The sequence below is a fragment of the Diceros bicornis genome, chromosome X (assembly GCF_020826845.1).
Source record: "Diceros bicornis minor isolate mBicDic1 chromosome X, mDicBic1.mat.cur, whole genome shotgun sequence".
NCBI lineage: Eukaryota > Metazoa > Chordata > Mammalia > Perissodactyla > Rhinocerotidae > Diceros > Diceros bicornis.
This window is the reverse complement of record NC_080781.1, coordinates 46,033,269-46,045,673: the sequence shown is the minus strand read 5'-3', so window position 1 is coordinate 46,045,673 and position 12,405 is coordinate 46,033,269. Positions and strand designations below refer to the sequence as shown.

Here is a 12,405-nt window from a genome sequence, read left to right as displayed (position 1 = left end):
TCTCTTTGCTGCAAAGTCTATTAATAATGGCTCACATTTATTGAGTACTTACTCTGCCAGGCACTGTGTGAGGAGCTCTACATACATTAGCTCTTAATCCTAACAAAACTATGAAAAGGTAGTTAAATTCACTTTACAGATAAGGATACTGAGGCTCTGAAAGGCTTGCAAGTGACAGAACAGGAACCAGAACCCAAGTTTCTCTGAGTCTCTTACCACTACCCCTTACTGCCTCATGGTATATGCCACCTGTTGAAACATGGCTTTGTAATCATCTTCAACCCAGGAGAACTGTCATTTTGCAGAACGCAGAGACTGAGTCAAAATATTAATAACAACAACAACTACTACTATGATCACCACCACCCACCACTACCATGACCCACCATCAGAATTTATTGAGCACCTACTGTGTGCCAAGCACTATACTTAGTGCTCAACCTCAACTACCTTATTTAATCCTTTTAATAACCCTTGAGTAGGTATAATTATCCCCACTTTAGAGATGAGGAAACTGAGGGTCAGACAGGTTAACTTTGCCCAGGGTCCTCTACTAGATTGTGAGTTCTTTGTGGACAGCCACTGCATCATTTATGTATCCTAAGCACCTAGCCCAGTGTGTGGCACACTGGAGGCACACAGTAATTATTTGAATGAATGAATAAATGAATGAATGAATAGGGTCCTCGGTGGGGTCTTCCCAACCCTTCCCCTGAGCTCTCATGCCAACTGCAAAACCTGACCTGCCACTTGAGCCTCGAGCCCTTCCCAAACGCCTCCCCTGCCCCCATGTTTCTTACTTCCACCAGGCGGATCTCCCTAGCAAGATCTTTAATGAGCTGTACGGTCCGCACTGTCTCTGGGATCTCATCCTCGTGGTCTGGCAGAGCCTGTCAAACAAAAGTCATGAGGAACAGGCCCATACATAAATGGACAACTGATTTTCGACAAAGGTACCAAAGCAATTCGATGAAGAAAGCATAGTCTCTTTAACAAATGCTACTGGACCGACTAGATATCCATGTGCAAAAAAAGAACCTCAATCCATATCTTGCACCATACACACAGACACACAAATTCAAAATGGATCATAAACCTGAATGTAAAATCTAGAACTATAAACTCTTTAGAAGAAAACAGGAGAAAATCTTTGTGACCTTGGTTAGCCAAAGATTCTTAGGATACAAAAAGCGTGAACCATAAAAGAAAAGACTGATAAATCGGACTTAATAAAAAATAAAAACTAAGACAAACCACAGACTGGGAGAAAATATTTGCAAAACATATATTTGATAAAGGACAGTGTCAAGAGGTGTGAGGAACTCAGTTGTGGGCTTGGGCCACACCACTTAACAAGTCAAGGACCTCAGGGAGATCCCTGGGGACCACCTGGCCTCTCCACTTGTGAAGACAGAACTCAGTGCTGAGCAGCTACAGGCCCATAGCTAGCTTAACAGCAACCCAGGGAGAGACCTGTTGGTTGTCTCTCTTTTAATTTGTTTGCAATCTTTTTGAGTCCTTGAGATTTACATCTTTATGTAGACAGATCTCTCAAGCTTTCCCTTTGTGATTTCTTCCACCGGCTTTCACTTCACTACTGTATTCAGAGGACAGATAAAAATTCCTCAGCATATCCTTCTTGTTTCCCATGGTTTGATTCTTTTTTCCTTTAACTCTTTTAATCCATCTGGAATTTATTTTGGTGGCTGAGCAGGGGTGGGGGCTGAGAACCCATGTGACCCAGCTGGATAATCTTAATAGCTCCCTCCTCCCAGCCCAGGAGCTCAGGAAAGGTGAGGGAGTGCCTCCCATGGAAGTGGTCTGCACTTCACAAAAGACTTCTTCTTCCATGAGTGTGGGCTCCTCACATCTGTGTCCTACTCTCCTCCAGCTCCCTTTGGCCACGCTGTTTGGGGCCATCCCTTGGTCCCTGGGGCCATCCTGGCCCAGGGCATGAATGCTTAGGACCCACCTACCTCCCTCCCTTTTGATGTTCCCAGGATAGAGTCTCTCTGAAGTTCACTTCATGGGCTGGTCAGAGGAGAAACCCAAGGTAGCCACACCTGAGGGGTGTGGAGAAACAGAATCACAGGCTAAGGCCCAGCTGTAGGTGAGTCCAGGGAGCAAGAGAAGGCCCAAAACATGAAATCCAAGGATAGCTGAGGGGCAGGCTGGTAACGGGAAATGGGGAGATTGTGCAAGTTAAGCCTACAGTGGCTGAAAGGTCTCCTTAGGCCACTGTATGCAGGGGAAAGAGTCTATAAGAAGTATCAGAAGCATTAAGAGAATATATTGATATTTCTTCTACTTTTTTTACATTTCTTAAAATTGTTTTTTTAAAAACATTCAACATTTTGAGTAGGTAATCCATTCAGATAGTTCAAAAATCAAACAATATAAAAAGATATATATTGAAAAGCCTCAATATATATCTGTCCCTGCCATCAGTCCCATTAGCCTACCCCCACAGGCAACCACTTTTATTAGTTTCTTCTGCATCCCTCCAGATTGTGTCTTTGGGCAAATACAAGCACATATCAATATAATTCTTGTTTTCCCCCTTTTTACACATAAGGTAGCACACTGTACACATGGTTCTACACCTTTACTTGACAAATTCTGTAGAGCTTTCCAAATCAGTACATAGAGAGCTTACTTAATCTCTTTTATAGTTGTTTAGTATTCAATTGGATAGATGGATATTAGTATATTTCTTTTTTTCTTTCTTTCTTTTTTTTTTTTTTGGTGAGGAAGATCAGCCCTGAGCTAACATCCATGCCGATCCTCCTCTTTTTGCTAAGGAAGACCGGCTCTGAGCTAACATCTATTGCCAATCCTCCTCCTTTTTTTTCCCTCAAAGCCCCAGTAGATAGTTGTATGTCATAGTTGCACATCCTTCTAGTTGCTGTATGTGGGACGCGGCCTCAGCACGGCTGGAGAAGCGGTGCGTCAGTGCACGCCCGGGATCCGAACCTGGGCCGCCAGTAGCGGAGCGCGCGCACTTAACCAGTAAGCCACGGGGCCAGCCCCATTAGTATATTTCTAAAAAGCCATTGTAGCAGTATGCATCAAGAGTCTTACATTTTTTCATATACTTTGATCTAGTAATTGTTCTTCTAGGAATCTATCCTGAAGAAATAATCAAGAGATGAGGGACAAAGACCAATGCAAAGAGATACTCACTGCATGATTTTCTATAACTACCTCCCAAATAAATAAAAAGGAAGCCACAATAAACAAGTGGTTAGGTAAGGATGGTACATCCCTGCAAAAGAATATCATGTAACTATTAAATGTTTATGGAGAACTCTGGTGACACAGGAAAATTAAGACAAGCCAACCAATTCAGATACAAAATTGTATGTACAGGGAGATAGCAATTATGTTTTTAAAATGCATATAAAAAAGACCAGAAGAAAATACACCCAAATGTTAATGTTAATTCCCTCTGAGTGTTAAAATTACAGATGATGTTTTTCCTTCTTTACACTCTCCTGTATTTTTCTAATTCTCTAGAGTAAGCATGTATTACTTTTTATATAATCAGAAGAAAAGCTTAAAAACGTAATCCAAGGAGTCCTAGCCCAGTCCTCCACTCTAACCCCAGGAGCGCAAGCCTCCCTGGCCTCTTCCACCTCCCCAAAGCATCTCCCAAAGCCAGTCCCTACTGAGGGCAGAACTCTAGATGAGGTAGAGACGTAAGTATATTTACTTCTTTCCTTGTCCAGGCTCTAAAGGCCAAGTTCAGGGCTTTGCCACCATGGACCAGGTAGGAGGCAGGGTGTCTCCTATTTTCTCTCAAACCTAAAGGGGGAAAGAAGAAGGCAGAGTGTCAATGAAGCCATGCAGGGAAGTGAAAGACTTGTTACTTTTTTTAGGCAACTAGAGAAAATGCTCAAGGTTCTGAGCATAACTCAAGCTCTCAGGTCTTATAACAGTGTTCGTTTTTTTTTTTTTTTGTGAGGAAGATCAGCCCTGAGCTAACATCCATGCCAATTCTCTTCTTTTTGCTGAGGAAGACTGGCCCTGAGCTAACATCTTTTGCCAATCCTCCTCCTTTTTTTCCCCAAAGCCCCAGTAGATAGTTGTATGTCATGGTTGCACATCCTTCTAGTTGCTGTATGTGGGATGCGGCCTCAGCATGGCTGGAGAAGCAGTGCGTCGGTGCGCGCCCGGGATCCGAACCCGGGCTGCCAGTAGCGGAGTGGGCGCACCCAACCACCAAGCCACGGGGCCGGCCCACAGTGTTCATTTAATGAGTACCTACTACGTGCCAGGCATTTAACATATATCTCATTGAATCCTTATACCCACCCTGTAAGCCACGTATCATTATTTTCCTTTTATAGTTCAGGAAATTGAGGCTGAGAGAGGCTAAGAGACTTAACCATGGGTACACACCTAGTAAGTGCCAAAGCCAAGACTGAAACCACGTATATCTGAATTCGAGGCCTGCGCTGTTTCCACCACATTACCCTGCCCCTTGGGTTTCAAACTGCGAACACTCAGGAGGACCATGATTGCCACCTACATAGATCTGAAGGGCCATTAATGCCCTTGTCCTGAGTTACTCCAGGAGGAGGTTATGATAAACAGCCAGATTTAGGTTCAATAAAGAATTTTCTACCGAACTGAGCTGTTCAGAACAGGTAATAAATGGTTAGTCATCCAGCCTCTGATTGAACATTTAAGTGACCATCTGTCTAGGTGGCAGAATAATGGCTTAACGTATTGGGTAGGTGACTGTACTCACTGGCCTCTGAGGTTCTTTGTAACTCTGAGATACTGATTCCTTCTGGCCAAGTCACCTTGAAGAATCTCAGGTCTAAGCAAGGGGGCCACTTTATTTCAGAGCAGACCAGGAAAGAGGAAACCCAGCAGGTTGGCTTCCACCTGGGCTGATACCCGGGAACCAACATAATGATGCCAGGATGGTCAGGACTGGGCCTTGTCCCCATGGGATGCATATCCAGGAAACCCTGAGACTATCCAGATTGAGTTTCTTACTTTAATTGGCAGGAAACAGGGATAATTTCACTGTGATCTAATCTTCTCAGCGACCTTTACTAAATAAAAAAGTTAAAATCCATGCTCTACCCTACATTACACTTAGTAAAAAAGCCAATCTTAAAACATCACATACTGTATGACTCCATTTTTATAACCTTCTTGAAATGACAAAATCAAAGAGATGGAAAACAGATCAGTGGTTTCTAGAAGTTATGGATAGTGCAGGGGGAGAGAGTGGGTGAAACTATAAAGGGGGTAGTGCTAGGGAGATCTTTGTGGTGATGGAATAGTACTGTATCTTGGTTGAGGTGATGATTACATACATACGCGCACACGCAAACACACTCAGGGGCGCAGGGCAAAAGGGACAGTTGGCAAAGGACTCCATACCTCGAAAGATGTCCAGGATGTGTTTTCCCACATACCAACAGATGGTCTCAAAGTTGGGGAACTTGAAGAGGTCTGCTGTGCTCAGCCGCTTCTCAATCTCATAGGCTCTGGAGGAAGAAGGCACAACGATAACAAGGATCCCCTTTACTCAGCACCTGCTATGTATCAGGTATTGTTCTGGATGCTCTGTATCCATTATCTCTAATCCTCACAACTACCCTGTAAGACCCTACTTTATGGGTTAGGAAACGGGCTCAAAGGTTATGTGACTTGCCCAAAGTCATTTAACTACTAAGTGAGGAAGAGGTATTCATCCTCAGACTGAACATCATCAGGAACCAGTATCCATTCCTTTCTGATGATCTCGTCTCCTTCTATGCTGCACTCCTCACTATAGGGGAGAACCCAAGGACTGTAGCAAATGGGAATGGCCAACTAGGGATCACCACAGCTTCAGGACTCACTTGAGCTGCATTTCGATATTAAGGCTGTGTAAGAAGTTCCCTCCAAAGGCAAGGCAGTCCACGGGGGTAAGCACAGCATGGATCCATCCTGCATTGTAACAAGGCAAAATCATAGCTGGCAGAGGGCCATTCTTCCTTCGGACATCTCTGCTGTTCGCTCGGCTCAAACACAACTCCTTAGAGCAACCAGCCTGGTAGCGACTCAGAACATTCTAAGCTCCTCTGACTCAAAACATTCTAGGTTCCTCCACTCTCCCAACACCCATCCTGGCCAAGTCTGCCATCATTATAACCCTGAACTGGACCAACCTATGAAGTTAATAAACTCCTTCTACTTCGCTCCTCTCTACTTCAAAATCTGTTGCCTTACCCATCCTCTCTCTTGTCTCTTAAGAAGGGCATCACCTCCTTGCCATGACTACCCCTTCTAACTCTGCTCTAATAAAATAAAGAGCTTTTATGTTGGACAGACATGAGTTCAAATTCTGCTGTTTCTAGCTAAATATCCACTTCACAGGTTGGTTGTGAAGCATGCACCTAGTTGGAACTCAATTATTCTCCTTGCCCTAGACCCTACACTGCCTTCTGGGATCTCGTCTTGTGTTTTTTTAATCATGGGCTAAATTCTTCCCCTTTCTTGGACATGAGAGATGTATCTGAGAAAAGCTGTCACTAATTATAATTAACTTTTTTTTTTTTTTTTTTTGTGAGGAGATCAGCCCTGTGCTAACATCCGCCAATCCTCCTCTTTTTTTGCTGAGGAAGACAGCCCTGGGCTAACATCTGTGCCCATCTTCCTCCACTTTATATGGGACGCCGCCACAGCATGGCTTGCCAAGCAGTGCGTCGGTGCACGCCCGGGATCCGAACCAGCGAACCCCGGGCCGCCGCAGCAGAGCGCGTGCACTTAACCGCTTGCGCCACCGGGCCGGCCCCTATAATTAACTTTTGAAGGACAAATTAAATGCTGTTTATAAGTTAAAGAATAAATATACGTTATGAATCCTCTAAAATTTTTTTTTTCTCTTTCTTCTTACAGTTTTCTTCTTAAATTTCTCTCATACTCATCTCCCCTTCTCCATTCATCCACCCTATCAATGCCTTGGCTTCAGATCTCTCATTATTTTTCACCTACGCTACTCACAACAGCTTCCAAACTCGCTCCTCTACATCAGCGGTTCTCAAAGTGTCGTCTAGGGAATCCTAGGGCTCCCTGAGACTCTTTCAGAGCATATGCAAGGTCAAAACTATGCTCATGATAATACTAAGATGTTATTTGTCTTTTTCACCCTCATTCTCTCACGGGTGTACAGTGGAGTTTTTCAGAGGATACATGACATGATATCAACACGCAGAAGCAGATTTGAGGATTCAGTCATTTTCTATTAACCCAGACGTTAAAAGGATTTGCACAAATGTAAATGTCACTCTTCTCACTAAATTTTAGTTTGAAAATACTTATTTATCATAAAAATTGTTACTTATGCTAATACGTAATGGGTTTATTATTGTTATTTCTCAATGAATAAATATTTTTAAATTTTCTGTTTTAATTTATAATATAGTAAATATTGATAAATATAAACCACATAAATAAAAGCTCTTTTGGATCCTCAATAACATTTAAGAGTATAAAGGGGTCCTGAGTCCAGAGTGTTTACAAAAACTGTGCTACATCAATCTTGACCTCTGAAGTCTATCCTCCACATCCCAACCCTAAGTGATATGTCTAAAATACAAATCTGCCCATGTCATCCCCTGCTCAAAATTCTTCAATGAAATGTACAACCACAGGAGAATGGATAAATTGCCGTATATTCATACAACAGAATACTGGAAAGCAAGTAAAATGAATGAACGACAGCTACATATATCAACATGGATCTCACAATCATAAAGTCTGAGAAAAAAGTAAATTGAGAAGAATACATCTAATATGATTCCATTTATATAACATTCAAAAATACGTAAAACAATACTATATATTGCTTAGTGGGGCATACCTATGTAATAAAGGGATAAAAATACATGAGGATGATAATCACCAACTTCAGGACAATGGCTAGCTCTGAGAGGGAAGAATGGGAATGTAACTGAGGAGAGGTATACAGGAGGCTTCAAATATATTTGTAATATTTTATATTTTTAGTTATGAACACATAATTGTTCATTATAATATTCTCTATATCTTTTGCTACATTTGAAATATTTCATTAGAAATTAAATAAACAGACAAATAAACCTTCAATGGTCCCTAGTTGCCTCTGGGGTAAGTTCAGCCTGCCTACTTTTTCAGCTTCATCTGCTCCCAGCCCTTGGTCTTTAGGCTTCAGCATCCATAAACTGCTTCACATAACCTTGCTTTGCTGATGTCTTTCCCTATGTCTGACAGGTCTTTCCTGCCTTTCTTTCCTTGGTCAGTCCCTACTTACTCTTCAGGTATCATTCTTCTGAGAGATTTTCACAAACCTCTGGCTAGACTAAGCGGTCTTCTCTGCGCTCCCAAAACTTCTGGTGAATATCCCTATTGTGACTATTAGATCATTATAAGAGTCCCCCCTTATCCACCATTTCACTTTCCGTGGTTTCAGTTAGCCATGGTCAATGGCAGTCTGAAAATATTAAATGGAAAATTCCAGAAATAAACAATTCATAAGTTTTAAATTGTGCATTGTTCTGAGTAGCATGATGAAACCTCAGGCCATCCTGCTCTGTCCCACCCGGGAAGTAAATCATCCCTTTGTCCAGCATATCCATGCTGTACATGCTATTCGCCTATTTGTCACTTAGTAACTGTCTCGGTTATCAGACTGCCAAGGTATCACAGTGCTTGTGTTCAAGTAACCCTTATTTTACTTAATAATGGCCCCAAAGCATAAGAGTAGTGATGCTGGCAGTTCGGATGTGCCAAAGAGAAGCCATAAAGTGTTTCCTTTAAGTGAAAAGGTGAAAGTTCTCAACTTAATAAGGAAAGCAAAAAAAAATCGTATGCTGAGATTGCTAAGATTTATGGTAAGAATGAATCTTCTATCCGTGAAATTGTGAGGAAGGAAAAAGAAATTCATGCTAATTTTGCTGTCGCACTTCAAATATGTATGTATAGGAAAAAATATAGTATATATAGGGTTTGGCACTATCCATGGTTTCAGGCATCCACTGGGGGGTCTTGGAACGTATCCTCCATGGATAACGGGAGACTACTGTATACTGAAATGGCCTATTGATCTTTTGTCTCCAGCACCTAGCCCAATGCTGGGGCAGACAGCAGACACGCAATGCTTGTGGAACTAAGTAGACTGCACCTAGTGGAACTAAGTAGACTGCACCCAGTTTGTGGGAATTTCTACCAGGCTGCAAATTAATCCAACTCAAATCTCTGGTAGGCAAATTCAATTCACCAAACAGTTACTAAGTGCCCAGTGTAGAAAGGCATTATGTGAGACCTGGCAAAGGATTCAAAGATAGGTGAATAAGTGCCTGGGAATAGGAAACTATAAAAGAGAAAAGCAGATGGGTATAGGAGGGTGGGGGGTGGGGGACTTATCTCACCATATATTAAACATTCTATAAAACCAATGTAATCAAATCAATGTGATACTGATATATGAATAGACAAATAGATCTGTGCAATAGAAAAGAAAATCCAGAATTATACAATATAATGTTAGACAAAGATGTTAGAATTATATGACAAGAATTTTTAAAAAGTCATCATAAAAATGCTTCAATGAACAATTACAAACATGCTTGAAACAAAAAAAAAAGAAATAGAAATAAAGATACAAATAAGAAACAAATGGAAATTTTAGAATTGAAAAATACTATAGCCGAAATAAATAATGAAACAGATGGACTCAACGAAGAATGGAGACAATGGAGAAAAGAATCAGAGAATTTGAAGACAGAACAACAGAAAGTACCCAATATGAACAAGAGAGGAAATAGACTGAGAGAAAAATAAACTCAGGGACCTGTGGGACTACAGCAAAATATATAACATTCATATAATCAGAGACGTAGAAGAAAAGAAGTTAGAGTATGGGGATGAAAAAGCATTCAAAGAAATAATAGCTAAAATTTTCACCAACATAGCAAAAGACATAAACCTATACATTCAAGAAGCTCAGTGAACACATACAGTATAAACTCAAAGAATTCCATGCCAAGACACATTATAATCAAACTGCTGAGGGGCCGGCCCCGGGGCTTAGCGGTTAAGTGCACGCACTCCGCTACTGGTGGCCCAGGTTCGGATCCCGGGCAAGCACTTACGCACCGCTTGTCCAGCCATGCTGAGGCAGTGTCCCACATACAGCAACTAGAGGATGTGCAACTATGACATACAACTATCTACTGGGGCTTTGGGGAGAAAAAGGGAAAAAAGGAGGAGGATTGGCAATAGACGTTAGGTAAGGGCTGGTCTTCCTCAGCAAAAAGAGGAGGATTGGCATGGATGTTAGCTCAGGGCTGATCTTCCTCACAAAAAGAAAACTGCTGAAAACTAAAGAAAAAAGAAAAAATATTGAAAGTAGCAAGAAATGACACATATAGGGGAAAAACAATTTGAATGACAGCCAAACTCTCATCAGAAATCATGGAAGCCAGAAGGAAGCAGCACAACATTCTTCAAGTGCTGAAAGAACTATCAACCCAGAATTCTATATTCTTCAAAAATGAAAGGGAAATAAGACATTTACAGATGAAGGAAAACTAAGAGAATCTGTTGCCAGCAGACCTACCCTGAAATTCTAAACAGAAACAAAATAATAAAAGAAGGTATCTCGGAAGACCAGGAAGGAAGAAAGAACAACAGAAGAGTAAAAATACAGGTAAATACAATAGCCTTTCCTTCTCTTGGGTATTCTAAATTATGTTTGACAGCTGAAACAACTGAAAAATTAAAACACTACGTGATGTGGTTCTCAATGCATGCAGAGGAAATACTTAAGACAAATAAATACATTACAATGGGAAGGGTAAAGGGACGTGAACAGAGGTAAGGTTTCAACCTTTCCCTCAAACTGGTAAAATGTCAATTAAAATGTCAATACCAGTATACTGTGATTAAAAGATATATACACACACACACACATATATATATAAACATAAAATAAAACTAGAGCAACCACTAAATAAACGTATACAAAACCTGAAGCTAACAGTTCATATGAAAATTCAAGGGGCCCAGAATAGCCATTAATAATCTCGAATAAGAAAAACAAAGTTAGAGGGCTGGCACTTCCCAATTTCAAAATTTACTATAAATGTACAGTAACTGAGACAGTGTGATACTGTCATAAGGACAGATATACAGATAAATGAAATAGAATTCGAAGCCCAGAAATAAACCAATACATCTATGGTCAACTGATTTTTGACAAAGGTGTCAAGACAACTCAATGGGGAAAGAATAGTCTTTTCAAATAGTTCTGGGACAACTGAACATCCACATACAAAGAATGAAATTGGACCCTTATCTTACATGATATACAAAAATTAACTTGAAATGGATGAAAGATCTAAATGTAAAAACTAAAACTATAAAATGCTTAGAAGAAACACAGGTGTAAATCTTCATGACCTTGAAATAGGCAATAGTTTCTTAGCTATGACAGCAAAGGCACAAGCAAACAATGAAAATACATAAACTGGACTTTCGTGCTTCATAGGACACTATCAAGAAAGTGAAAAGACAACTCCCAGAATGAGAGAAGATATTTGCAAATCACATATCTGATAAAGGTCTAATATCCAAAATATATAAAGAATTCTTACAACTCAATAATAAGAAGAAAAATTACCTAATTAAAGAATGGACAAAAGTTTTGAATAGACATTTCTCCAAAAGAAGATATACAAATGTCCAGTAAGCATATAGAAAGATGCTCAACATCAATAGTCATTAGGGAAACACAAATTAAAATCTCAATGAGATACCACTTCATACCCACTAGGATGACTATAATCATAAAGACAGACAAGAACAAGTGTTGGGGAGGATGTGGAAAAATTAAGACCCTCATAAATCGCTAGTGGGAACATAAAATGGTGCAGCTGCTTTAGAAAACAGTTTGGCAGTTCCTCAAGAAGTTAAACATAGTTACCATATGACTCAGCAATTCCTCTCCTAGGTATATACCCAAGAGAATTGAAAATATATGTTAACACAATAACTTGTACATGAATGTTCACAGCAGCATTATTCATAATAGCCAAAAAGTGAAAACAATCCAAATGTCTATAAAATGATGAATGGATAAATGTGGTATATCCACCCAATGGAATATTATTTAGCCATTTAAAGAATGAAGTACTGATAAATGCTATAACATGGATGAACCTTGAAAATATGCTGTGTGAAAGAAGCCAGACACAAAAGACTACACATTGAATGATTCCATTTATCTGAGATCTTCAGAATAGACAAATCCACACACAAAGAAAAGTACAAAAGTGTTTGACAGGGTTGGAGGGAGAGAGGAATGGGGAGTGACTACTAATGGGTACAGGGTTTCTTTTTGAATTGATGAAAATTTTCTAG

At 40.4% G+C, this 12,405-nt stretch overlaps 1 protein-coding gene across 5 annotated transcripts in view; it reads right to left on the bottom strand.

The window, feature by feature from the left end:
- PHF8 (PHD finger protein 8) overlaps positions 1-12,405 on the bottom strand; it is a 103,120-nt gene that overhangs the window by 56,425 nt on the left and 34,290 nt on the right. For all 5 annotated transcript variants that reach the window (XM_058535922.1, XM_058535921.1, XM_058535920.1 and 2 more), the window contains 4 exons: positions 5,865-5,952; positions 5,401-5,507; positions 3,713-3,804; positions 801-890 (listed from right to left, as the gene is read on the bottom strand). In XM_058535922.1, the coding sequence (XP_058391905.1) occupies positions 801-890; positions 3,713-3,804; positions 5,401-5,507; positions 5,865-5,952 (377 nt within the window). The remainder of the gene's footprint in view (positions 1-800; positions 891-3,712; positions 3,805-5,400; positions 5,508-5,864; positions 5,953-12,405) is intronic.